The following is a 25,304-nucleotide window of genomic DNA, read 5'->3' on the forward strand; positions in this document are numbered from 1 at the left end:
TTGTAGCTTACTTAATGCATAGCTAGTTTGGGTGGAGATAGTAGATCTCCACCCAAACTAGATTGTAGCTTACTTAATGCATAGCTAGTTTGGGTGGAGATAGTAGATCTCCCTTTCCTTGGCTCTGTACTACATACCATCTAGAATGGCTATGGGCAAGGCATCTAGTAAAGTTTTTATTGCATGGCGGATACAAAGAAGTCACCTCCAAAAATTTAGAGTTAGAGATGGGGATCATGGGCATCTTGGATAGCAAATTGAATTTTGGGTCATTCTCAGGGTTGTGTTTCCACCACTGTGGCAAGTTTGGCCATTTTACAAGGGCCTGTCTAACTTAAGGAAAAGGGGGACAAGTCCAAAGAGAGAAAAAAAAGTGTAAGTGAGGAGTCAAAGGGCTAAGAGCTATGAGAATTTCATCATTAGAGAGGAGGGGAGTATTGTTGAGGCCAGGGTGGTGCCAACAAAGGGAAAAGGGTTGTGGTTTAAGGATAAGGGAAAATGATTCATAGTATAAGCCACAACATAGGCTATTGTATGAGGGCAAGAAGCCAAAACAGAGGTTGCTCTATGAGGCAAGAAACCAAAATAAGCGTTCAGATATTGTTTCTACTAGCAGTACATCTCATTCCTTGGAGCTAGTTGATAAATGTTTGGGGTGGCTAAATGGGGATAAACGTGTCCTTGCCTCAGCATCATTGAGGAGTTTGAGAGGTCTCCAGTTAAACACAACATATTTATGGGACTGTCGGAATGTGGATTGCTAAACGTGCTAGTGCTAGATTGGGGGTGGCCCCTTGTACAAGCCTAATATTGCCAATATGTATGCTCACTTAATAGTTTTGAATTTTGATGACATCAACAAGTTGTGGAGAGTCTCACTATATGATGAGAATAGCTAGTGCTAGAGGTTAAATGCTTTATTGAAGTCAAGTCTCCCTATTCACATGCAGGTCTTTCTATGGAGGGTGATGGTAGGTGCTTTGCCTCTAGGGGATAAGCTTTAGGGAAGGGGTATGTCTTCTAGAAGGAGGACTAGTAGGGAAGACTCTTGGCATGGAATGTGGAAGTACACTACAGTCAAGGTTATGTGCTATGTATCACGGTGAAATTAGCTTCTGGGTAAAAGTCTAGGTCCCTCACAAAACAAGGGTGTAACTTTAGATGCACATGTTCATGGGAACTCTAGAAATGAATTATTATGTGGGGCTTGCTTGTAATTAGCTTTTTGTGCAAAGGGTATAATATATACAAAAGTACAAGAAAAAGGAAATATAGTATTCAAACATGGACAATTACCTTGCTCTACTTCTCAAACCGCTAATAATGTTTTCCATGTTTGCATACTCATTTTGGGGGCGGTCGGAGGGGAAAGGCCCTAACCCAGGTGTGGGCGGACAGTCATGCGATTAGATGTGAAACTCGTTGGAATTGAGAACAGAGAACTTGTTTGCTGCTCGTTCTGAAGTGGTTCTTGCGACTTGCGAGATTGACCATGCCTCGCAATCCGAAGAAGAAGAAGGGACACAAGAAATCGAAGGTTAGTTCATGTTGAGAGAGAGAGATAATTAGAGTCAAAGAAGTGTGCTACACATGCAACGTGCAGTTCGTGTGTGTGTGTGTGTGTGTGTGTGTGTTTAGGGTCATGACTGGTTGAGATTGTGGTTGACACTTACTGCCACGTGTGCGTGCGTGCGTGCGTGCGTGTGTGTGTGTGAGAGAGAGAGAGAGAGAGAGAGAGAGAGAGAGAGAGAGAGAGAACAATCGATGCCTCATGCAGGGCAACAAGACAGGAGCAGGGCCTTCTACCCTAGAGCAGCAGCCAACCAAGGTATTTCTTGTTCATTTCTACTTATGCCATCGTTGGGGTATGATGGAACATGAATAAAAACCCGATAAAGAAAATTTGCACCAGTTGGAGCAGATTGCATTGTGCTTGGTTATTGTGCACTTTCAACATTTACTAAACAATTCTCTGTTTTTCTTTTATGGAGGAAACAATTCTTGTGTCAATGTCAATGATAGAGAGTGTATCCAATTGAGAGGAAGTCATGGATGTTGTATGGTAAGTCAAGATTGAGAATCCATAAGAGTAATTATAGGAGAGGTATGTAAGGACCAATGCAAGTTACAATCTTGTCTTTGAATGATGAACTATGACGATTTTGTGTGATAGGGTCATTAGGCGAGCATAAGGGTATAAAGCCTGATATAGAGATACCTTTTTCTTTGACTCTATTTTAAAATGCAATGAATGAGCTCTAGAGGAATGATGTTGCCTTGAGCCTGGCCTCTGGTGGGAATGCATTGATGTTGTGCTTCCTGAAGATCGGGAAAATTATGTTTATTTGGTTGGAAGTGATGGATGGAGAACAAAGAAAAAGCATCATTAATGGCTGATAATTTGACACTAGTTTGCGGAGTGCACAAATGATGATGGCTGAAGGAGGAATTCCTTTGGACAGGACCTTGTTGGATGCTGGAGAGGACGAAGAGGGTTGGAAGGTGCAGTGATGGAGTGAGGAAAGGAGGGGTTTCTTCATATATGTAGATGCAGTCCAACCAGGTTGTCATGGCTTGCTTGCATGGGGGCAGTGGATCTGGGTGCCACGGGATATGGTAGCTTGTCTATGGTTGCATGAGAATTGCAAGATTAGCTATGGAGCCATATTTGTGTGAAAGTGCCAAAATGCAGGGTCTTTAAGCAAGATCAAATGTTTTGAGAGGTCCGTCGGTCTAGAAAGGCATTTGTCCAATTCCATTTCTTTCAAAATCATTGCTCAAATATTAGAAGGAAAGGAGGGTTGGTGTGTCTCAAGCATTTTGGCCATTTCCCCTCTGTTTGTTTTAATGTTGCCCACATTTTGTTTTCTTAAATTACTGATGCAGACTTGTATAGGCTTGATATTTCTTCCACCAATCACATGAAATCAGGAGATTATAAACTCAAGATTTCTGAAGAGGATTCACAAGTTCAAGGCAGTAGTGAGCATCATGGCAAAGGGGAAATGGGAATCGGGGTTATGGGTGGTGAAAGAAAGATTGGGGAGTGAAGAAGTCTTCTAGCTCACCCACATTGTGACCCACCTCAGTCTAGGCAAATGGCCCGAGGTAGCCATGTGGAGGCAGGTTTGGTCAGGATGTAACGGAAGAGCAATTGTAACATGGAAATCTCAACTATCTTAAACCCTGATTAAACACATACATGAACATGGCATAGTAATAGCAAAGATAAAGAGATAAAGATTTTGCTCAGTATACCACACTAGGGGCCAAAAGATGGGCTGACTAGGTTAAATTACCAAAAAGGATTTTGCTTCAATACAACCTTGCGGGTGCCTAGGGATTTCCCTCTGGCATGCAACTGCATCTTCCAGTACAAATAATGAAATCAAATGAAAAAGAATTGCCTGGTTGTATTGAGATGATACAGAACAATGTGCAACCAATAGCGTGACCTTTGATCAGGTGAGAGTTGCTTTTCCCGCTAAAAGCACATGCAGGACAGCTATGGACAGCCCATAGCATTCCCACATCAGCTTGGGATAGCTAGATATGTGTGTATCCAACTCTATAGGGCTGTAAGATGAAATTGACCAGCTCCCAAGGGCTGTACCAGCAGTCGACCAGCCTCAGTATCACACAGTTAGAGTCCAACCGTAGTACCCCGACCCTGTATCAAGTCGGCCAGCCCTTATGCCCCTGAAAAAGCAACTGACCAGCCTCCTGGTGCATGCAAAAACAGTCGACCAGCCTCCTGGCACTCATAGGAGCAGTCGATCAGCTGCTCTCCATCACTTGTAGATGGAGTCGGCCAGCTTTTTTGTGCATGCTGCTGCTTTTTTTGCTCCAAAAACAGCCCTTCTCCTGGAATTAGATCCCTCTTGCCCTGAATAGCCAACTTGCAAGCTAGAAGGAGGCGCCTTCCTCTTGGGGCCCATAAAGTGTCCAGTCTCCCGTCCTGTGGCCGCCATGTGTATTAAAATAGTCCCCTTGAATGTGTCCAGCTTATAAGTTATCTGGTCACTTATAAGTTGTCCCAAATATATTAGCATATGAAAACATAAAGCTGCAAATTAAGTTTTGGAAAGCACTTACCACTTGCAAAAGACACGTAGACCACCTGTCAGATTAAAACAAGTGTCCACAGGGTGCCCAGGCATCCCCGGCCCCATGGACAACACAGGTAGTAATCTTAGGCATTGTCGAGGCAAACAAAACAAGTCATCCAAAAATAAAATTGCACACATGAATTCAACTAAACTGGAAGAAACACCCATCTGGTAAAATGTTCAGGGATCCAGAATCAGGTAAAATGTTCAGGTAAAATTGTATCAATCAGGCAAAATGTTCAAGGATCCAGAATCGTTTCGGAACCTTCCCAAAACATAAATACAAAGTGAACACTAGGATAGCTAGTCCTGGGAAAACACACCATATCAGGCTCCATATGCCATAGATGTACTGTCATGTCAGGCTCCATATGCCATAGATGTACTGTCATGTGAGGCACCATAGGCCACACATGCACAGTAGGAAATAGAAGCAGTGAGGGGTTTTGTGACATTCCTCCCAGCTTCTAAGCAATTGATCGCAATTGAAAAGCTTCCAAATAGGCCGTCAAAAGCTCGGGATAATCTTGAAAGTAATCCTCGCCTGCCCATTTTGCGTCCATAGCCAAATAGTTTTTAAACTTCACAAGATACCGGCGTACAAGCTTGCCTCCCGTATTCTTATGCTCCTTGTGAAAAACTATCTGCTCAGGCTGTAATACCTCCTTAAGTTCATCCACCCCTGGTGGATCTTCCAAAACTAGTTCCATAGGAGGTGGTCCCACATAAGGCCTCAACAAGTTGACATGAAAAGCATTATGTATTTTCCAATGATCAAGTAATACCAATCTATAAGCCACTTCATTTATCTTCTGTAAAATCTAGAATGGCCCATAATCATAGTCATAGGGAATGGGCATTTTTAGTCTTGGGAATGTTGGGGATGGCAGCATCTTTCCGTTCCCATTCCCGTCCCATCACTCTATAGTCACAGGGAATGGGCATTTTTAGTCTTGGGAATGTTGGGGATGGCAGCATCTTTCCGTTCCCATTCCCGTCCCATGTCACTCTATAGTCACAGGGAATGGCCATTCTCAATCTTTTCCGTCCACGTCCCCCGTTCCCATTTCGCGTCCCATGTGACTATGCCCATAAAACCTATTCGAAAGCTTAGGATATCGGCCTTCTTTACCTAGCCGCTTCCGAAGTCGTGCTTTCTCGAACTTAAGTAACACCCAATCACCTTCTTTGAAGATTACCTCTCTCCTGTGCTTGTTGTCAGTTGCCTTTTTATGCTTAGTTTGAGATCCTTCTATGGGTGTTCGTACTTGTGCAAATGTAGTATCCAAATCTCTAACATACTCATTTGTTTTGCAAAAAATTCATCTTTGGTTCGTAAGATAGGTGGTTATACCACCTTGCCATAAAATAGCCTTTCCAGTTGAGGAATGCACTGTGCTGTTGTATGTAAACTCAACCAGGGGTAAATATTTATCCCAATCTGATTTCTGCTCAGATACATAACATTTGAGCAAATCAAGTACGACTGAATTTGCTATCTCACTCTAACCATCCGTTTGAGGATGATAAGTTGATGAAAAATTCAGCATCGTGTCCATGTTATCAAACAATGCCTACCAAAATAAATTTGTTGTTCTAGGATCTCTAAGCTAAGAATAATTTAGCCATGTGTTCTAGCTTAATTGTTTTCCTCACAGGAATAAAGTGTGCTTGTTTGCGAAATCGATCAATAACAGTCCAAATAGCATCATTACCATGAGCAGATTTCGGTAGATCCATAGTAAAATCCATGGCAATGCTTTTCCATGGTTCATGTGGAATAGGTAAGGGTTGAAGCAAACTAGGTGTTTTGTGCTTGTCCTGTACAATAGAAATGGAAATATGGCTTACAACTGGTATGGTACTCCCAGTGATACGTATATGCATCGATGCAAATTTCCCTACCCCGATGATTAAAATTCACTTTCTTCTCCTTATGCAAAATCTTGGGATAAAATGATAATGCCAGGGCATCTTAAGTATCACATCGCATCTAGTAAGCGGTGCTGCCAAAAAGTGTAACTTGGTTGAACACAATGCTAATCAATACACTTAAATACACTAAGATTTGAAGGACACTTGCTCGTATACAAGAAGTAAATTGCTGAATTGACAAGAGACACACAATGAGCCGGAATGGCGATCCCTCCCTTGAGTAAATTGTATTACTATTGGAGAAATTCAATACATAGCTTCACGGGCATCCATTGCCAAATCCTCCGTGCCAATGCATATGAAATTCAGCATTTAGAAAACAATGGTATGTTGATGTAGATCACCAAGGAGCTGCCTTGATGCCCGGCCCCGACTTCAGTGCCCATATTCTCTACCATTGGCTCTATGTTCTACCAAGCAAGGTAGCAACATCTTCAAGAGCACATAGGACAAGAGAAATACTACACAGGGCACCTAAACAAGGAGTCCTGCCCTTCTACTGAATAAGTAATGACAACACATTGTCCAATTAGCTTACTAGTCTTCATAGAAGTTGTTGCAAGCGGAAGCCTTCGCGTTGGAAGCTTTAGCAGTGTTGATATTTTCGATTTGCCGCAATCCTTTGCGACAAAAGTCTTCAAGACGATGAAGGGAACCCTGGGAAAGCTTCCCCTATAGACCAGAAATTACAGTAAAAATGAGAGCTGTTTTGCTGAATTTCAGTCATTGGGAGTGAGTAGGAGAGTGATTAGCACTTGGAAACACTCTTGGAAGCTTGGAAAACACCTTAGCAAGTTGGGTATGGCTATGGAGAGCTTGGAAATGGAGAGAAATGGTGGAAAAACAGAGTTTTCAGCCTCCAAAAATCCTCATGAAGAGAAAACACGAATTTTCTCTTAATAAGTAAGTGAATTGGGATCCAATCAAGTGAAGGGACATGGGGAGATGCCCATTTGAGTAAAAGGGGAGGATCAGGTCCTGGACATTGAGTCTTGTCCGCCTCGGGACTTCAGTGAGTGTGAACTTGGAAGCGTTCATAATTTATAAGTGACTTTTGGGCGCCCAAAATTTAATGAAGTGGGAACGCACTCACTTATAAATATTGGCTAAGTCCTAAGGGCTATTTGAGCCTAGATGGGGTAATACTTACCACCTGTTCACATGCCACACAACCATGTCAGCAAGACAGTTTCACACGCACGGTTCACGGGCGGGCGTCCCCTAGCCCGGAACTACACATAGGTCATGCAGGCATGAAAACAGCATGCAATTTCATTTGCAGGCAAGCACATAAAGATGCTATGGAATGCAGCATTGGCATGAGCAATTTCCGTTCATGAAACCATATAAGACCAGGCGTTTTCAGGCAAGTATATGTGATACCAGACCCAGTGGAAAGCCAATCCTCCAGGCGTTTCCGGACATGTACACAAAGGCACAAGTCCCAGCGGAAAGCCAAGTCCTTCAGATATTCCGGGCATGATAACGTCAAGTCCCAGCGGAATATCATATCCAACTAAACAGCATGACACGTGTCAATCACATGCATAGGCACATTCCATAAGCCATGGACACCAATCCAATATGTACATAGTGTGAAAGCAAGAGTGAACCATTCGGGTGGCCAAATGGTGACATTCCCTGTGCTTCTAAACAGTTTGAATGGGAGAGATAATTAGAGAATTAATTAGGGTTAGGTTTTCATGTGGGAGACATACACAGAGAAGAAGGGAGAGAGAGAGAGAGAGTTGTGGGGATAAGTCAACTCAAGCATTGAGTGTGTGACTCCCCTATCACACATGTATATTGCACTAGTACACATAGTGCACTTAGTACATTAAAAGTACTAAGTGTACTATGTACTATAACTTATGGGCTTGTACACACTATAAGGGTGGGCATAATGCCTTTACCCCAACAACCTCCCACTTAAAGGCAAAGTGCCCTTAAATGAAGGAAAAGAAAAAAATCAGCATGTACATGATAATATACAAGGCCATATCAAGGCTGAAACTGGCCTCATCCAATGCCCATCAAGTGTCTGCAATGAGCAAACTGCTCTGGAGGCAAACTCTTTGTCAACAGATCAGCCGGGTTGTCATCCGTATGAATCTTAACAAGCTGAATTTGCTTGTTCTCTATCACACCTCTGATGAAGTGATACTTCACATCCACATGCTTTGTCTTTGCATGAAAGACAGGGTTCTTTGCCAATTGGATGGCACTCTGACTGTCACAATGCAACAATGGAATATCCCCTGTATAACCCAAATCAACCACTAACCGAGATAGCCATAATGCCTCCTTGCAAGCCTCTGTGGCTGCAATATACTCGGCCTCTGTAGTAGATAAGGCTGTGCACTTCTGCATCCTGGATATCCATGACACAGCACCTCCTGTGAATGTGAACACATAACCGGTAGTAGACTTCCGGTTATGTGGATGACCGGCATAATCCGAATCCGTGTAACCATGCACTAATGCATCCTGTTTGCCAAAACATATGCACATGTCCTGTGTGCCCTTCAGGTATCTCATGACACCTTTCACTGCTTCCTAATGCTTCTTGCCAGGGTTGGCCATGTATCTACTAACCACTCCCACTGCAAATGCAATGTCCGGCCTAGTAGCAACCATTGCATACATGAGACTGCCACAAGCTGAAGCATACGGAATCTTGGCCATATCAGCCCTGCCACTATCTGACTGTGGGCTGTCCATAGCACTGAGTTTCACATATGGAGGCAAAGGAGTACTAGTCTTCTTCCCCCCGTCCATATTGAACCTCTGCATAACTTTGCCAATATATTCCTTCTGAGACAAATACAACACATGCTGATTTCTGTCCCGAAGTATCCGCATACCCAAAATGTGATTTGCATCACCCAAATCCTTCATATCAAAGGTTTGATGCAGCCTCTTCTTCAAGGCATCCATCTCTTTACGAGATTTCCCGGCAATCAACATATCATCAACATATAAGATGAGGATCAATAGACTGCCATCCAAAGCTTTCTTGGTGTATAAGCAGTGATGTATGTCACTTCTCCTGAAATGCTGTGACTTCATGAATGTATCAAATTTATGATACCATTCCCTTGGTGCCTGTTTGAGCCCATAGAGACTCTTTTTTAGCTTGCATACAAGCTTCTCCTTTCCATTTACTGCATAACCCTCTGGCTGTTGCATATATATCTCCTCATGGAGATCACCGTGAAGAAAAGCAGTCTTCACATCCATCTGAATCAAGTCCAGATCATCATGAGCAACCAAAGCTAATACAGCTCTAAGTGTGGTCATTTTAACCACTGGAGAGAAGATCTCATCAAAGTCCACACCATATTCCTGCTTGAAGCCCTTAGCCACTAACCTGGCTTTGTATCTTGGCTTTGCATCAGGTGCAACTTTGAGCCTGTAAACCCACTTGCATGGCAAAACCTTCTTGCCTGTAGGCAAATGCACCAACTTCCATGTTCCATTTTTGTGCAGAGAATCCATCTCTGACTTCATGGCACGCTCCCAAAGAGCCTTGTCTGCCCTCTGTAAAGGCTCCTTATAACATGAGGGCTCCCCACAGTCAGTAAGCATCAAGTAGTCAACCCCTGGAACAAACTTGTCAGAGGCTCTGGAGGGTCTTGTGGACCTCCGTACCCACCAATGACCATCATTTGCAGGTTGCTGTCCAGCCTGCATATCACCTATTGGTGGCTCCTGTTCCATGCCATAAGGCTGAAAAATCATGCCCGGTATCTCCTCTAACTGTGGGATATCCATAGGGATATCTTCTACCATCTCTGGCTGTCCATTTGGACCATTTTCAGCATCATTTAAGGGCTGGTTTTGCTGCTGTAATGGCTGATTTACAGCCCTTGGTTGTTGTCCATGATGTCCATCATCATCAAAGATGACTCTGCCAGGCTCCTGTTGCCTTGCAGGCTCCTTATACATGCATGTTTCATAAAAAATGACATCATTGCTGCGTATAATCTTTCTATTTACTGGATCCCAAAGTCTATACCCCATTTCACCTCTGTCACCATATCCTAGGAATATGCATTTGTGAGACTAAGGATCAAGTTTGGTGCGCATTTCCCTGCGTATGTGCACGTACGCAACGCAACCAAACACTCTCAAGTGCTTGTATGACGGAGGCTTTCCTGTCCATACTTCCTCTGGCACTTTCCCACCAAGCCTCGTGTTAGGTTACCTGTTTATAAGATGAATGGCTGTCATAACAGCTTCAGTCCAAAAACCATGAGGTAACGCAGCATGTGACAACATAGAACGGACCTTCTCCTGAATGGTCCTGTTCATCCTCTCTGCTGTCCCGTTTTGTGGAGGATCGTAAGGAGTAGAGAGCTCCCTCTTGATGCCTTTAGCATCACAAAAGTCCTGAAACTGTTTGGACATATACTCTCCACCATTGTCGGAACGCAAAGCCTTCAGTGTTTTGCCAGTTTGATTCTCAACAAGAGCAACAAACTTCTCAAACACTGAGAATGTATCACTCTTCAAACGAAGAGGATAAACCCACACCTTGCGTATGGCATCATCAATAAAGACACAAAGTATTTTGCCCCTCCCAAAGAAAGCTGAGGCATCTCACATACATCAGTATTGACAAGCTCTAACTGAGCATCTTTCTGTCCAAGAGCTTTCTTGTGGGGGCACTGTAGTTGCCTACCATATATACAGTGCTCACAAAACTGAAAACTTGAAAACTTTAGAGAAGGCAAGTAACCAAAACGAGACAATTGCTCCATTCCTTTGACACTCATGTGTCCCAACCGGCTATGCCACATAGAGATTTCCGGCAGCTCGGTTGCATTTACATTAGCATGGTGACAAACACCTGCATGCATGAAGTAAAGAGTGTCCACCTTAGAGCCTCTGGCAACAACCAGTGAGCCCTTACTAATCTTCCACTTTCCACGACCAAATGTGGTAACATAATCAGCATCATCAAGCTGTCCAGTAGAAAGCAGGTTCTTCTTGATCTCAGGCACATGCCTGACATCATGGAGCATAAGCTGTGAGCCATCTGAAAACACAAGCCTCACATCACCTCTGCCAAGAATCTTGCATGCATGGTTGTCACCCAAATAAACTACTCCTTCATTGCCAGGAGTATACCTGACAAACAAAGTCTCTGCAACCTGTGACATGAAAGGAGGCACCTGAATCAATGATCCATGAGTGCATACCATGACCATCTCCTGTAAGAAGTGAATGGGCATCAAGTGAAGACGTGAATAGGACCTCATCCTCACTGTCACCTGCATGTGACACATTGATTTCTTCAATCTTGACTCCACTTTTGCCCTTTGGCTTTACATCTTTGGCTTCATCTTTGTCTTTGTCTTTGCCTTTTCCCTTTTCCTTTTGATCATTTTTCCATTTGTAGCATTGCTTTTTGATATGTCCCTTCTTGCCACAATAATGGCATTCCAAATCCTTTTTGGAGCGAGACTTGCTTCTTCCCCGTTCTTGGCTTTTACCCTTTTGCTGGGATCTCCCACGTGCATTCATTGCATTGGACTTTCCAACAGAGTTGTTCTTTCTGTTCATCTCTTCTTGAAGAAGAGCACCCTCAACATCTGCATATGACAGCATAGCATTCGAATTGCTAGTGGCTGTCCTGAATGTGTCCCAACTCTCTGGCAAAGTGCATAAGAGAAAGGTGGCTTTGAACTCATCGTCCATTGCCAACTTTTGATTTATAACTTGGCTGACAATACCATTAAACTCATTTAGATGGGTTGCCATAGACGTCCCTTCCTTCATCTGAAGACTTACGAGTTTCTTCAACCAATACACTTTGCTTGAGGCACTTTGCTGGGCATACAAGTCCTGCAATCTTTGCCACATTCCCCAAGCTGTCTTCTCTTCACGAATGCTGAAAAGTAAAGAGTCTGACACAGACAACATGATAGTAGATCTTGCCAGCTCATCCATATCTTCCCACTCTTCAGCAGTAAGAGAAGCGGGCATTACACCCCTTTCTTTGATAGGCTTGTGCTGCTTCTTCTGGAGCAACACATTATAGCACTGGGTTTGCCAAATATCATAGTTATGTGAGCCTTCAAGCTTCTTGATGTGAAGGAATGAAGAGCTCTCACCTGTGGTTGCCATAGCAATATGCAACCTGTCAATGCCTGACTCCCTGCAAAATGTGCAAACACTGCACCAAAAGCACACAAAGTGCTCACAGTTGTTCTCCCAAGCTTTATCTCCCACTGCGGAAGCACAAATGCAACTCTACTCCCACTGTATGTGATGAAATCACCAAAATCTGGTTGCTGCAGATTTAGGACAGCACCTTAAATGTACTCTGTTGCCCTTCCAAAGTACTGTACAGCAGTACTAAGTGCTCACCAATGATGTACCAAACCTGTACCGGCAAGTACAGCAGCTGAAATTGAACCTTTTCTCACTCAAATCAGTGTACAGCTATGCCAAAACTTGTACAAAGCTGTACCAAATCTGTACCAGCAGGTACAGTAGCAATAAATGCTCTCCTGGCTGTCCAAATGAGTGAAAATCAGACTTTTACAGTCCCGTTCACTGTATACAACAGTCCCGAACAGAAATTGGGCAAAATCCCCTTGACTGCAAGCTGATTTCTGAGGATTCAAGGCATAAAAGTCTTGCCTGCTGCTTTGCCAAGCTTAACAAGCATAAAATCTTGAAAAGCCCCTTGATTTAAGATCAATTGCTGATCGTACATGGTACATTGACGCACATGAAGGCATCCAGAGTCTTCACAGTGCTTCCCCCTGGCCACATATACATCCAGTACATAAAAGCCCTTTGATTTACAGGCACATTGAGTGCGTGACAGGCATAAACACATTGCCCAAAGCATCAAATGCGAGTGCCTGCATGCAAATCAACCCAATCGGCACAAAAGCCCCTTGATTTGCACTGCAATTTGCTGCAATTTTGCCCGAATGTGCGATTTCTCACATCATACAGCATGTATGAATGCCCAATTGCACAAATACATCAAAAGCCCCAAATTTTGACATCCAATTTCCTGCAAATTGATCCTGATTGTGACCAATGTCACCCAATTTTGCCAATTTCGCTCAAAAATTGAGCAATTCGGCACGTGACCTCAGGTAATTTTCTGATTTTTTGTTGCAGGAAAGGGGGGTTTGCTGATGCTGCTGCAGAAAGAATTGTGCTGATGAAGGACTCCTCACGCTTACCAGTTGTACGGATAGCTGGCTGCTGCTGCTATGAAGCGCTGGCTGCGCCTGGTTGGCTGGGCAGCCCACGTCTGCTGGCTGCCTATGCCCAGCTGCTGGGCAGCCCACGTCTCCACCTCGCCTAGTCACGCGGACCGCCACCCGACGCCAGGGGAGCCTGCTCTCACCGAAGCTGGCGGCTTTAGATGCTTCGACGGCTCGCTCGTAGTAGCCTACGTTTACACGTTTTGCTACAAGCGCACGCACGCGTACACCTGCAAGCGTGTTCGCCTGCTTACGTGTGCTGCCCTCGCCGCCTCCGCCTAGTAGCCAACCGACTAGCGACCAACGCCTCAACGCGCTCGAGCTCGCCTTCACGAGGACACGTAACGCCGCCTTGTTGACGCCAGTTGAACCTCCGCCTAGTGGCTTTCCGCCTTGTGGCCAGGCGCCTTGCTTTGCTACCTAAGCCAGGAGAGAAAAATCAGCGCCTGCACCTTCTTCTCCTCTACAGCAAATTCGACACCACCATTGTTGGAAGTTCAGGCGACAAGTGCAGCAACGTAAGTAGGCTGTTGACGGATGGACTGCAATGAAACTTGTTGGAAGGAAACTGCACATGCAGAGAACTGCAGGCTGGCTCTGATACCAGTTGAATGGGAGAGATAATTAGAGAATTAATTAGGGTTAGGTTTTCATGTGGGAGACATACACAGAGAAGAAGGGAGAGAGAGAGAGAGAGTTGTGGGGATAAGCCAACTCAATCATTGAGTGTGTGACTCCCCTATCACACATGTATATTGCACTAGTACACATAGTGCACTTAGTACATTAAAAGTACTAAGTGTACTATGTACTATAACTTATGGGCTTGCCCACACTATAAGGGTGGGCATAATGCCTTTACCCCAACACAGTTGTCCGCGGCTGAAATGCATCCAAATATGTCTGAAGCACATGCGGCCAATCTTTGAAGAACTCTTCATCCAACCATTTAGCATCAATGGGAAGATAGTTCTTAAACTTCACAAGGTAACGCCTCACAACTATAAATGGAGACAAGCTTGCACCACTTGCACCACACTTGGGATGACAGCCCTCTCTGCTTCTCACCACCACTCAGGTATTGCAGCACCCTCGTCACCAGAGCCTGCACCACTTGGGATGGCAGCCCTCTTTGCGCTTCATCACCCCTCAGGTACCGCCACACCCTTGTCACCAGAGTCTGCATCACTTCACCTTCCGTTGCTCACTACCACCTCAGAGTGTCTCTGCATCCATCGATGCGCGCCTTTGACACCGACCACCTTGTGCCTTTGCCTCACATCGACGCGAGCCTTCGTCACCGACTATGCTTCAGCTCCGACATCGCCTTTGCTTCTGCACCAGTCTTCTTCATAGAGTCTCCGCACAGCAGAGGACCTCTTGTACATATTTTCACTCACCATCATATATACACTCACTCACCCATTTCATGCCGTGTGGTTTTGCTTTGATCTCTTTTACATCTGGTCCTTCCATCCTTTTGCCCTCACACCTTGCGGGTGCCCTCACACCTTGTGGGTGCCCTCACACCTGGCACTTGTAGGAGCCGACCAGACACCTAGCACCTATAGGAGCAGTCGACCAGCCCTCCATCACTTGTAGATGGAGTCGGGCAGCTTTTCTGTGCATGCTGCTACTTTTTCTGCTCCAAAAGCAGCCCTTCTCCTGGAATTAGATCCCTCTTGCCCAGAATAGCCAACTTGGCTTGGAGGGCAAGCCAAAAGGAGGTGCCTTCCTCCAGGGGCCCATAATGTGTCTAGTCTCTTGTCTTGTGGCCGCCATGTGTATTAAAATAGTTCTAGCCTTAGTAGAGTCCAACCGCAGTACCCCGGCCCTGTATCAAGTCGGCCAGCCCTTATGCCCCTGAAAAAGCAAGTGACCAGCCTCATGGTGCATGCAAAAACAGTCGACCAGCCATTGGCACCTGTTGGAGCAGTCGACCAGACACCTGGCACCTGTAGGAGTAGTCGACCAGCCCTCCATCACTTGTAGATGGAGTCGGGCAGCTTTTTTGTGCATGTTGCTACTTTTTTTGCTCCAAAAACGGCCCTTCTCCTGGAATTAGATCCCTCTTGCCTAGAATAGCCAACTTGGCTTGGAGGGCAAGCCAGAAGGTGGTGCCCTCCTCCAGGGGTCCATAAAGTGTCTAGTCTCTTGTCCTGTGGCCGCCATGTGTATTAAAATAGTTCCCTTGAATGTGTACAGCTTAGAAGTTGTCCGGTCACGTATTAATGAATGTGAGTCCAAAAATAAAATTAAGGACACGCACACACATGAATGCAACTAACTTGGAAGAAACACCCATCCGCGTAGTTGTATCAATCAGATAATATGTTCAGGGATCCAAAATCCTTCCGAAACCTTCCCAAAACATAAATACAAAGTGAACACTAGGATAGCTAGTCCTGGAAAAACACACTGTGTCAGGCTCCATATGCCATACATGTACTATCATGTCAGGCTCCATAGTCCACACATGTATTGTCATGTCAGGCTCCATATGCCACACGTGCATGGTAGGAAATAGAAGCAATGAGGGGTTTTGTGACATAGGACCAGTAGTGACAGGGCTAGTCAGATAGGCCGGGATAGTTGGATGCCATTTGTGGGCAGCAGCCAGACCCAATTGGGCAGTAGGCTGAAGGTTGGACGGTCTCAGCAGGACTTGTGCAACATTCAGGTTAAGACGCCGGCAGACAGCCAAGCTGGGGAGCACCTGGAAAAGGTGGGCAAAGCATTAACACTCAACCTTAGTACCTATAGAAATTATAATCACTATGGTTAAAAGCATGTCGTGAGCAGTCAGACCAGCCAAGGGTAGTCTTGCCGCGCGTTGAAAATCAACGCCCCATTACCTACTTGTACATAGTTGCAAAGAAATGCATTTTCGATCCTAATTTAACCCGTTTGAAACATTTCAGATGTCTCAAATGAGTTTTTTTTTTCAGCCTACAGATTATTGGACTCAATGCTATTTGTGATCATTTATGCAGCATTTAACTTGTCAGTTTGTCTACATATTTTTCATGTGTTTAAACTTTGCCTTTCTTTTAATATGAGTTTGTGAAATGTTTCCTATCATGATTGATGAGTCCGGAACCAGGATGACATCTGCCATTTGTTAGACATGTCGCATGTAACCTCCATGTTTGAAACCTGGCAGAATTGTATGATACAATGTATGTTTTTTACAAAGTACCATAGTTGCTAAGTTTATTTTTGCATATAAGTAACATTTTTGGCATTTTTTAAGACGTGTACTGGTATGCAACGCTTTTGAAACCCCCCAGATTTTAATGAAACGTGTATGAAACATTTCAAACGTGTTTAGTGTAAGAACTGAGAAAGCATTGGAGGTTAAAGTACCAGGTGAAGTTGGGAATGTACCAGAAATAAAGCAATAAGGTTTGCGGTGAAGTAATCAAAGAAACATAGATAAAGAAGAAGGCCGGACAAATGCCAGTCTGGCAGCAAAATGACAGGAACGAGCACTAAACTAAGAAATCCAACTGTGGAAATAGGCTAGGATAGGTCAATAGGTTGATGGAAAGAGAGGAAAGGGGGGCCGGGGGGAGGGGGGGGGGACATACAGGGTTTCGGGACACAAGGGTTTCGGGACACAAGGGAGAGGGTGCGCATGGTGGGGTTCGGTCTAAGATTCGTTTGATCACAAATGATTTTGCAAGAGAATTTGATCTTTTCAAAGATGAGTCATCGTGGAACTTGTCACAATTCAAAGTCATGCCATGGCTGTCTCTTTGTTTTCTTGCATACATACTTGGATCATAGTAACGTTGTCTAAAATACAAAAGAAGATATTTATGCACTTTTCAATGTAACATTAGCTCTTGTTTAAAGAAATCACTAAAAGAATATATTTATGCACGTAGGGGTATAGGTGGGCAAGATTGCATTTCGTATGGGTGTGGGACCGTACAATCCACATAGCATGTTTGGCACAGTATCACAGGTTTTGTAAACGAAGGGCAATTTTGCATATTTTTTTCTCCCTTTTTTCTTTAAAACAAAAGAATGTCTCTTATCTTTCTAGTGACGACTGGTACATTGTGTCATGCTGTGGATTTTCCCCTCAGTTTCCGTCAATTTTCTATTTCTTCCCAATTTCCACAATTCCCTACAATTTTACCAAGTCTCTTCAATTTCCCCCAATTCCCCCAATTCCCCCAATTCCACCAGTTTCCCCTAAGTCTCCCCAATTTTGCCCAATTCCCAAATTTGCTAAAATTTCCTCCCTATCGTATCTCCAACTTCAGTATGATCCTCCGTGATTATTATTTCGTCACGTACCCCTTGAACCTGCTCATTGAACCATTCCGTGTCATGCTTACAGTACGTACCCGAACAACTAACACGAATTCCCATTTCTACTTTTTTAAATGAATTGAAAGGAAAAGATAACATACATTCAATATATTCTCTAGTTAGATTGTATGGACGAAATAGATTGATACCTCTCTACTCAACATACACACTTCTTTTATATGACTATTTCTGTGCATTAGCTAGTGAATATTTCTTCCGAATCAAATATTGGTTGGATGGATAAGGTTTTATCATACGTTAGTTTTTGTTTTTCATTGCTCCATCTTGTAGCATGTTTTCATCTTCTCTCGGAATTTCCCCCAATTTCTCATAATTTGCCTCAATTTTTCCTAGTTTCCCCAAGTCCCCCCGATTTCCTCAAGTCCCCAATTCCCCCAAATTTTCATAGTTTTTTTTTAATTAAAAAAAAAACAAACCTACTTACAGTACTTATCCTGATGCATACTTTGCGTACTTGTTTGGGAGTCGGGACACATACCAAACACACCGTACCTGAAGTACACAACCACCTTGCGGGTTTAAGGTGGGGAGCTCCAGCTCGAGGGGTTCAGTCTATAAGATTCATTTTGTCACTAATGCCTTTGCAAGAGAATCTGATAATTTTAAAGATGAGTCACTGGTGGAACTGGTTACAATTTATGGTTATTCAATGGCTCTCTTTCTCTCTTGTTTTCTTGCACACATGCTTGGATCATAATTCTGAATATTGTTGTCTCAAAAATAGAAAAGAAAATATCTATGCACGTTTCTCCAAGCAAAATCGGGCTTTATTTTTTTGAAAACAATCCAGGTATGGCAGCCGGGCGTTGATGGATTGGAGGAAGACGAACAACTTCAGTTTGATCCAACAGCTTATGACTGCCTACATGCCTTCAACCTTGGTTGGCCTTGTCTAAGGTTGGTTCCTTCAATGCATGCTGAATACTGACAAGTTGCTGCCCTCCTAATGCTAAAACTTAACTTCTTGGTTTTGCCTTTGGAAACAGTTTTGATTTTCTGCGGGATGAGCTTGGACTAGTGCGAAACGAATTTCCTCACACTTTGTTCTGTGTAGCTGGAACACAGGTAAAAAAATTCGAGTGAAAAAGTTCTTACGACTGAAATGCACACTTAGTTCTGTGTAGCTGGAACACAGGTAAAAAATTGGATTGAATAGGTGCTTACGACCCACATTTCAGCTGCGCTTTAATCCTTCTGAATTTTAGTATGTTTTGTTGGCAGGCTGGCCTTGCACCAAATAACACAGTGGTTGTAGCTAGACTATCAAACATTACGGGCACGAGACGGAAGCAGGTGCTGACAGATGATGCCGAGGAGAGTGACAGTGAGAGCAGCAGTGATGAAGAAGAAGATGAGAAGGGTCCTGTGTCAAGTCTGAAAGGTTCAACCTTGCAGGTGTTGGGCTTGAAATCCATGGAAAGTAGGCTTTTTTACAAGATTCTTTTTAAGATTCTCCCTCGCTGATTGGTCAGTGGCATGCTCAGGCACGTATGATCTCTCATCAAGGTGGTGTCAACCGTGTGCGGTCGATGCAACAACAGCCACACATTGTAGCAACGTGGGGAGATAATGGCTATGTCCAGGTTTGGGATTTCAGTGGGCATTTGCGCTCCTTATCGACTGCAGACTCTTCAGTGAACACTGGGCTGAACAATGTTTTTAGGCAAGCCCCACTTCATATATTTACGGGTCACAAGGATGAGGGGTTTGCTTTGGATTGGAGCTATGTCACTCCTGGCAGACTTCTTTCAGGTATGCATCTTCGTGGTGGGTTTTTTCTGTCTTAGGTTAAATTTTCAAGGTTTTCTTGGAGCTCATTATTATGAGTCTTACGCTATGCTATGCAGGTGATTGTAAATGTGCCATCCACCTTTGGGAGCCAACGGCTGAAGGTAAATGGGTGGTCGAGAATTCCTCTTTTCAAGGACACACATCGAGTGTTGAAGACCTGCAAGTAAGTTCAGTATTCTCTTTCACATGTTCTATACTCAACCAAGCACACACCTCACCCCACATAGCGTCCTCCGCATCTGGCCTCGATCAAGTTTTGGGGGGGAGGGGAGGCTGGTGCGCTTGAATGAAGAGAGGAAGTCTTGGCTACGGGTGGGCTTCCTAGGGACAAGCCTTTTAATGAGAGAAGGTAAGAGTTCACAATTGTTTGGGACAGCATGGACAGCAGCACAAGCAGAGCGATGGATCCAGAGTCCAGACCCACCCCATCCTGCCCAACCCATGGCTACGTGGACCAGCTTGTTCGTACTCCCCTAACATGGCTGACATTTAGCAGTAAGGGCCATCCAAGCCTCGATGGAGCTGTGGGGGCCTACAAAATTAAGGCTAAGCTAAGGTCACTTGACTTAATAAATGCACTCTTCTGACATTAGATCGCTGCATCATATTCATATAGCTAGCCAATGTAGGCCAGCCTATGTTGTATTTGTTAGCTTTACTTTGTAAATACTTATGTTTATGAGTAGAAAATGTGGTTTGGACATTGGTTGAAAAGATTGTGATGCTAAAACTGACAAGAGCTTGGGGTTTGGATGTTGCAGTGGAGTCCAACAGAACCTGATGTGTTCGCTTCATGCTCTGTAGACAAGACCATAGGGATTTGGGATGTGCGACGACGAGATGGGATGGTTCTCTCAATAAAGGCACATGACTCGGATGTTAATGTCATTTCATGGAACAGGTAGTGGTGTGTCATATGATCTATTATAAAAATAGATGCTGAGAGAGGGAGAGAGAGAGATCCAATGGGTCTATGAGACCAAAAGTGATACAAACTAGTCCATGTAATCTCATCATGGTACAAAAGAAAACAAAGACGAGAGCTAATTTGAGCCATATGATACAAAATGGGATCATCATCAACATACAGCCTATGGAGCTAACCCCCCGGGGTAGTAGGAGGGGGCCATCAAGGATATCAAGCGTGGGGGTAGCTTGTAGAAGGCTCTGCAGACCCACTGGGCGTGAGAAGGTGGCTCTGTGGCTCTCCAAGATCTCCTCAAGCTGGGGCTGATGTCTGTGTTGTTGGCGAGGTCCAGGGAGTCTAGTACGTTGGGCTTACTTTGTAGGGCCGTGGCCCAATCTAGAGTCACACCAGAGTGGGGTTTGGCGGGTGGTTGGGCACTTGAGCATAGGCTTTCTCGGAAGTAGAGGCTTCCTCCAACAATGAGAAAGAGAAAAGATCAGAAGTGGAGACTACACTAACCAACAGTTTTGCTATTGAGGTTGTGGAAGCAGTCATGAGCAGTAAACAGCTTGGTCTAAGGATTTATGGATTCACAGATTTTATCCTTGAAGTATGGAATTGGTTTTATGTACCCGAGTTTAGCACTCTTTCCATATGGATATTGTGGATTCTATAATCAAGCTTACATACAAGTTATATGGAGCTATATCTCAAGATATCTTATGAGGAGATATTTCTTTTGGCTTCATGATGAACTTGGCAAAGAAAGAAAGAAAAAGCTAAGTTTACTTTTGGTTTTGCAAAGTTGATGCTTTTTGGCAATTTATTGTAAGTGTTTTTGGACACTTAACCCTTGTGTGCCCACCTCTCCTCCAAGGGGGGGGGCACATTCTTGCAACCCTGTTTCCAACATTTGGTATAAGAGCATAGGCTCCTTGCCCCTGTTGCTGCTGCCTACCCATACTCCAAGTTGCCTGTCTTCTTGAATCGGCCGAATCAAGGGGCCCTTTTGGGAGAAGAAAGAGACCAGTGAAGTTTGTAGTTCTTTGTACTGTGGTTTAGTACTTTTTACTTTGCGGTCAGATTCTCATTCTGGACGCGTTTTGGGAGCTGTTCGTGCAGTTTTTAGTTTTTTGTAGACATCTCCGGGGACTAAATTTGCACAGTTCTTCATCAGATTTTGGAGTAGTATTGTAACAGAAGTGCTTAGAATACACCACAGAGTAGTCAACCAGCTTTGGAAACGCAGCTTGCATCAAGAACCAAGCTTTGGAAACAGTAGAGAAGAAGTCGCCCAACTCTATAGCTTCAAAATCAGTTACCAACTCTCAATTATGAGCAAAAGAGCCATTAAAAGCACACATTGAATGCTAGACAAGCGAGGGTTTGCTTCTTTTAGCTAGGCGTCCTCCAAAAGAGGCCTCCAAACCCAGAATAGCAGCACATTTTTCTATAAGGAGTCTGTCCGGGTGCCCATAATTGAGTTTTGGCCTCGGTACATTAAAATAAGTCCAACTTGGTGTGTATTCACTTATAAATTCTATTTGCTACATCCCTTAGTGCTAGGCTTTGTTATGGTTGAGTCTGCCTTGCATCTCCGGAGGTTTGACAGAAACTCAGTACGAAGGGCTTTGTGTGAATATATGCTCTTGTGTGTGTGTGTGTGTGTGTGTGTGTGTGTGGAGGGCGTGTGTGAGAGCATATCTTGATACAGAGTTCTACACCCACTATTGGGCACTGATGACGTTAGTGGGGATGTCGTAGTATCTAGTCCATACTATGCGTAATGGAGTTGATAGTTATATAGTCTTGTGGGTTGACTACCATGAGTATATAACATGCACGTTCCTAAAAGGTGAATTTGGGCATGTTCCTGGATTCATCTAGGTATATATTAACTGTTGGCCGCTCAACTTCAATAAGTGTGTACACATACACTTATAAACTTTATAAACCATATAAATGATTAAATCCTTGGAATCCAAGACTTTAAACCATAATTCTAGTGTGTCCATGCTAGCATAATTCACCCTGAAGCTCCTGCTTCAATTTCTGACCATCCATAGTTCTTCCAAGTCTTGTATGAAAGCCACATATCCTGTGTAAGAGCCATGTATAAACAAGTCCACGATCCATATGAGTTCCACAGTGTCTCGCAACCCATCATAACTTGGACTAATTCCCCGTTCACATTCTGTGTGTAATAAGTCTATGCTCACTTGACACTGTCCAAAACATGAGGTGGACCAATTGGTGACATCCCCTCCGTCTTATAAAACAGTTGTCCGCAACTGAATAAGCTTGATACCACTAAAATATCTTTCAAGTATAGTAGATGCACTACCAATCCATAATATTTCATAATTCCGGGCATTAAAGCCATAAATCTAGATCCACGATCCGAAGTCAGATACGGACACAAGAGCCAACTGTATCAAGAAAGAAACTTTATCCATATCCAGAGTCAACAACTCTAATAATAACCAGACACAAGCATAAGAGCCAACTGTGTTGCAAGAATGTGCCCCCCCGTCCCCCCCCCCCCCACACACACACATACACACAGTGGAGAAGCTCAAGGGAGCACACAATGAGATGATAGATAGATAATGAATGTATGCTATACAAAATGATAAGTATACCCCAAGATGGGTGTATACTAGCACAGGGGAAAACACTTCCTAAAGAGGGAAAAAGTGCCTTGGCTGGTCCTAGTGTGCTCACACACACCACTACCAAATATGGCTACAAAAATGACATCCCTTCTTGTGAGAATCTTGCTCAAGCCTCCTGGATTTGACCTCAAGGTGCCATTGCAGTTCCATACTGCTAACCTCAAGTGTTTGGTCGCATAGACCCTGCATCCCTATTTGGAACGGCAGAGAGAGAGAGAGAGAGAGAGAGAGAGAGAGAGAGAGAGAGAGAGAGAGACGATGATGAATCCTCAAGGTGAAGCTTATCTACTACATGTGTATCAGGCTGGCGAGCTGCATGCTAGCGTCTGGAAGTGATGACGGGACCTTCCGTATTTGGGATCTACGGGCTTTTAAGGTGGCCATCTGTGCCAGCCACGTGAACTGCTTGTTGAAACCACCGAAGTGGTGGTTGATATGATTTATACATAATTAAACTACGGTAGGAAATAGAGACGTGTTTACCTCTAAAAAACGGACTGGTATATCTAACTATGATCTTAGTGTGTTCCAGGATGATTCTTATGTGGCCCATTTTAAATATCACAAGCTACCTATAACTTCGATCGAATGGAGTTATCACGAAGCGTCCACCATTGCTATTACGTCAGCAGACAATCAATTGACGTATTGTGCAATTCCTCAGTTTCTAACCCTTCTGCTATTAGTCTTTTGTTTGTTGCACTGCCAAGAGTCTTGTATGACCGGGGTCAGGATATATTGGAATTCACAGAATTTGGGATCTCTCTCTGGAGCAAGATGCAGAAGAAGAGGCGGAATTTCAGGCTCGTGTGAAGCAAAAGGTTCTGGCACCAGACAATTTGCCACCACAGCTTTTGTTTGTACACCAGGTACACTCCCTACTGATAACACAAATTGGGCCTTCAAGGCCAACCAAAGAAACCATTCATAATCAACAACTCCCCCACCCAGGGGAGAGCCCCTGCCATGTGTTAGGCCTGTAAGTCCCTTAAGGCTGCTGTGCAACTCTGATTAAATGCGTAGGATGCCCTTGCCTATGGTTTGAGCTTTGCAATAATATGTGAAAATTCAACTTCTTGTTTTGCAGGGCCAGAACGATACAAAGGAGTTGCATTGGCATGCCCAAATTCCTGGTTTGCTGATGTCAACTGCAGCAGATGGCTTCAATGTGCTGAAGCCATCCAACCTAGAAAGCCTTAATACAACTTAAAATGGGAGTCCAGTCTTGTATAAGTGTTTTTTCTCAACAAATTCTGAGCTATTGAGTTTGGATGAGCTGTTGATCATATACATCCGGTTTTTATTTGCTTGGGGCGAGATAATATGTTTCTTACAATGAGTTGCTGGGGAATGGTTGACGAGGCGGGGTTCTCCATTTTGAGGTAGGTCCTTAAGTTGTACAAGTACCCTGCTATTCATATCAGGGAGAGGTTTTATGTATTTAAAAGAGTAGATTTCTCTCTTAAAAAATTGACAAAATGGTCCTGATGTTGCAAGTGATAATCGGTTCACTGCTCTCTCAACACATAGAAGTCTATGCTATTCATTACTTTACTACTCAGTATTGCAAGGTTTTCTCAGTAAAAGTAGGAATCACTGAGGAATGGAATGGGCACCAGGACACCCATTCCTGCCTGTGCAGCCAACCGACAGTGCCACCCCAAGGCTCACTTACTGATAAAAAAGGTGAGGGGAGAGTCCCTCACATTTGACACATCAGCAGCAAGTGAATGTACCCCAAATGGTGGATTCAGAAAAGGCCCTTCTGTCTGGGCCTACACCAATGGTGGCCTCCCAAGTATTGCCCTCCCAAACGACGTAGGGGGTGTCATATTTTTTCAATCGAAAATAAGGCAGGGGGGACAGCCACCTTTTTTGAAGCCACTCTTTTGACTGTTTCCATCCGTTGGACAAATTAAATGCAAGGGAATGTGTGCACCAGGTTGGCTTCAGAAAGCCCTTATATGTCCAGGACCATTATATGCATTCCACTTGGATTCAGGAAGCCCTTTAATGTCTAGGGCCATCTCACCGTCAGGCAGCCTCCAAGTGCCGCCCTGTGATATTGGGGCGGTCAGATTTGTCAGTAGGAATGAGGACGGAAAAGACAGCCACCCTTTCTGAAGCCACATCCGTTCAACACGGCAGCAGCAAGGGAATGTACAGTGGGTTACCGCTCAAAATTGCTTCTGGATAAGTAGCGTCAAGTTTTTTGCTGTATGTAGAGGAACTCGGTAGAAGCCAAGAGAGTTAGGGGGCCTTCACACTAGTCTGATGGACAACTTTAGCTGGCCTTACCTTTGTTCCC

The 25,304-nt window shown here is 44.1% G+C and overlaps 1 protein-coding gene across 1 annotated transcript; it reads left to right on the forward strand.

Moving 5' to 3' along the window:
* The first annotated feature begins 1,302 nt into the window (after positions 1–1,302).
* On the forward strand, positions 1,303–24,329 carry LOC147615623 (Transducin family protein / WD-40 repeat family protein). Its single transcript, XM_086778145.1, has 12 exons — positions 1,303–1,537; positions 1,778–1,828; positions 18,414–18,520; positions 18,610–18,688; positions 18,845–19,018; positions 19,108–19,375; positions 19,471–19,577; positions 20,176–20,315; positions 23,300–23,372; positions 23,529–23,641; positions 23,748–23,865; positions 24,084–24,329. Exons 1-12 carry the CDS (start codon positions 1,493–1,495, stop codon positions 24,204–24,206), a joined length of 1,398 nt encoding a protein of 465 aa, XP_086634271.1. The 5' UTR covers positions 1,303–1,492; the 3' UTR covers positions 24,207–24,329.
* Positions 24,330–25,304: the final 975 nt, after the last annotated feature.

This window comes from Cibotium barometz, chromosome 39 (genome assembly GCF_041138505.1).
Source record: "Cibotium barometz isolate CiBa-2024 chromosome 39, ASM4113850v1, whole genome shotgun sequence".
Classification (NCBI taxonomy): Eukaryota; Viridiplantae; Streptophyta; class Polypodiopsida; order Cyatheales; family Cibotiaceae; genus Cibotium; species Cibotium barometz.

Bases quoted from the DNA above. Each gene is read 5' to 3' on its own strand.
- LOC147615623 (XM_086778145.1), top strand. From the start codon at position 1,493: ATGCCTCGCAATCCGAAGAAGAAGAAGGGACACAAGAAATCGAAG. The intron at 19,019-19,107 runs GTGTTGGGCTTG...TGGCATGCTCAG, and splicing joins TGAAAGGTTCAACCTTGCAG to GCACGTATGATCTCTCATCA. The intron at 23,642-23,747 runs GTATTGTGCAAT...TGGAATTCACAG, and splicing joins TCAGCAGACAATCAATTGAC to AATTTGGGATCTCTCTCTGG.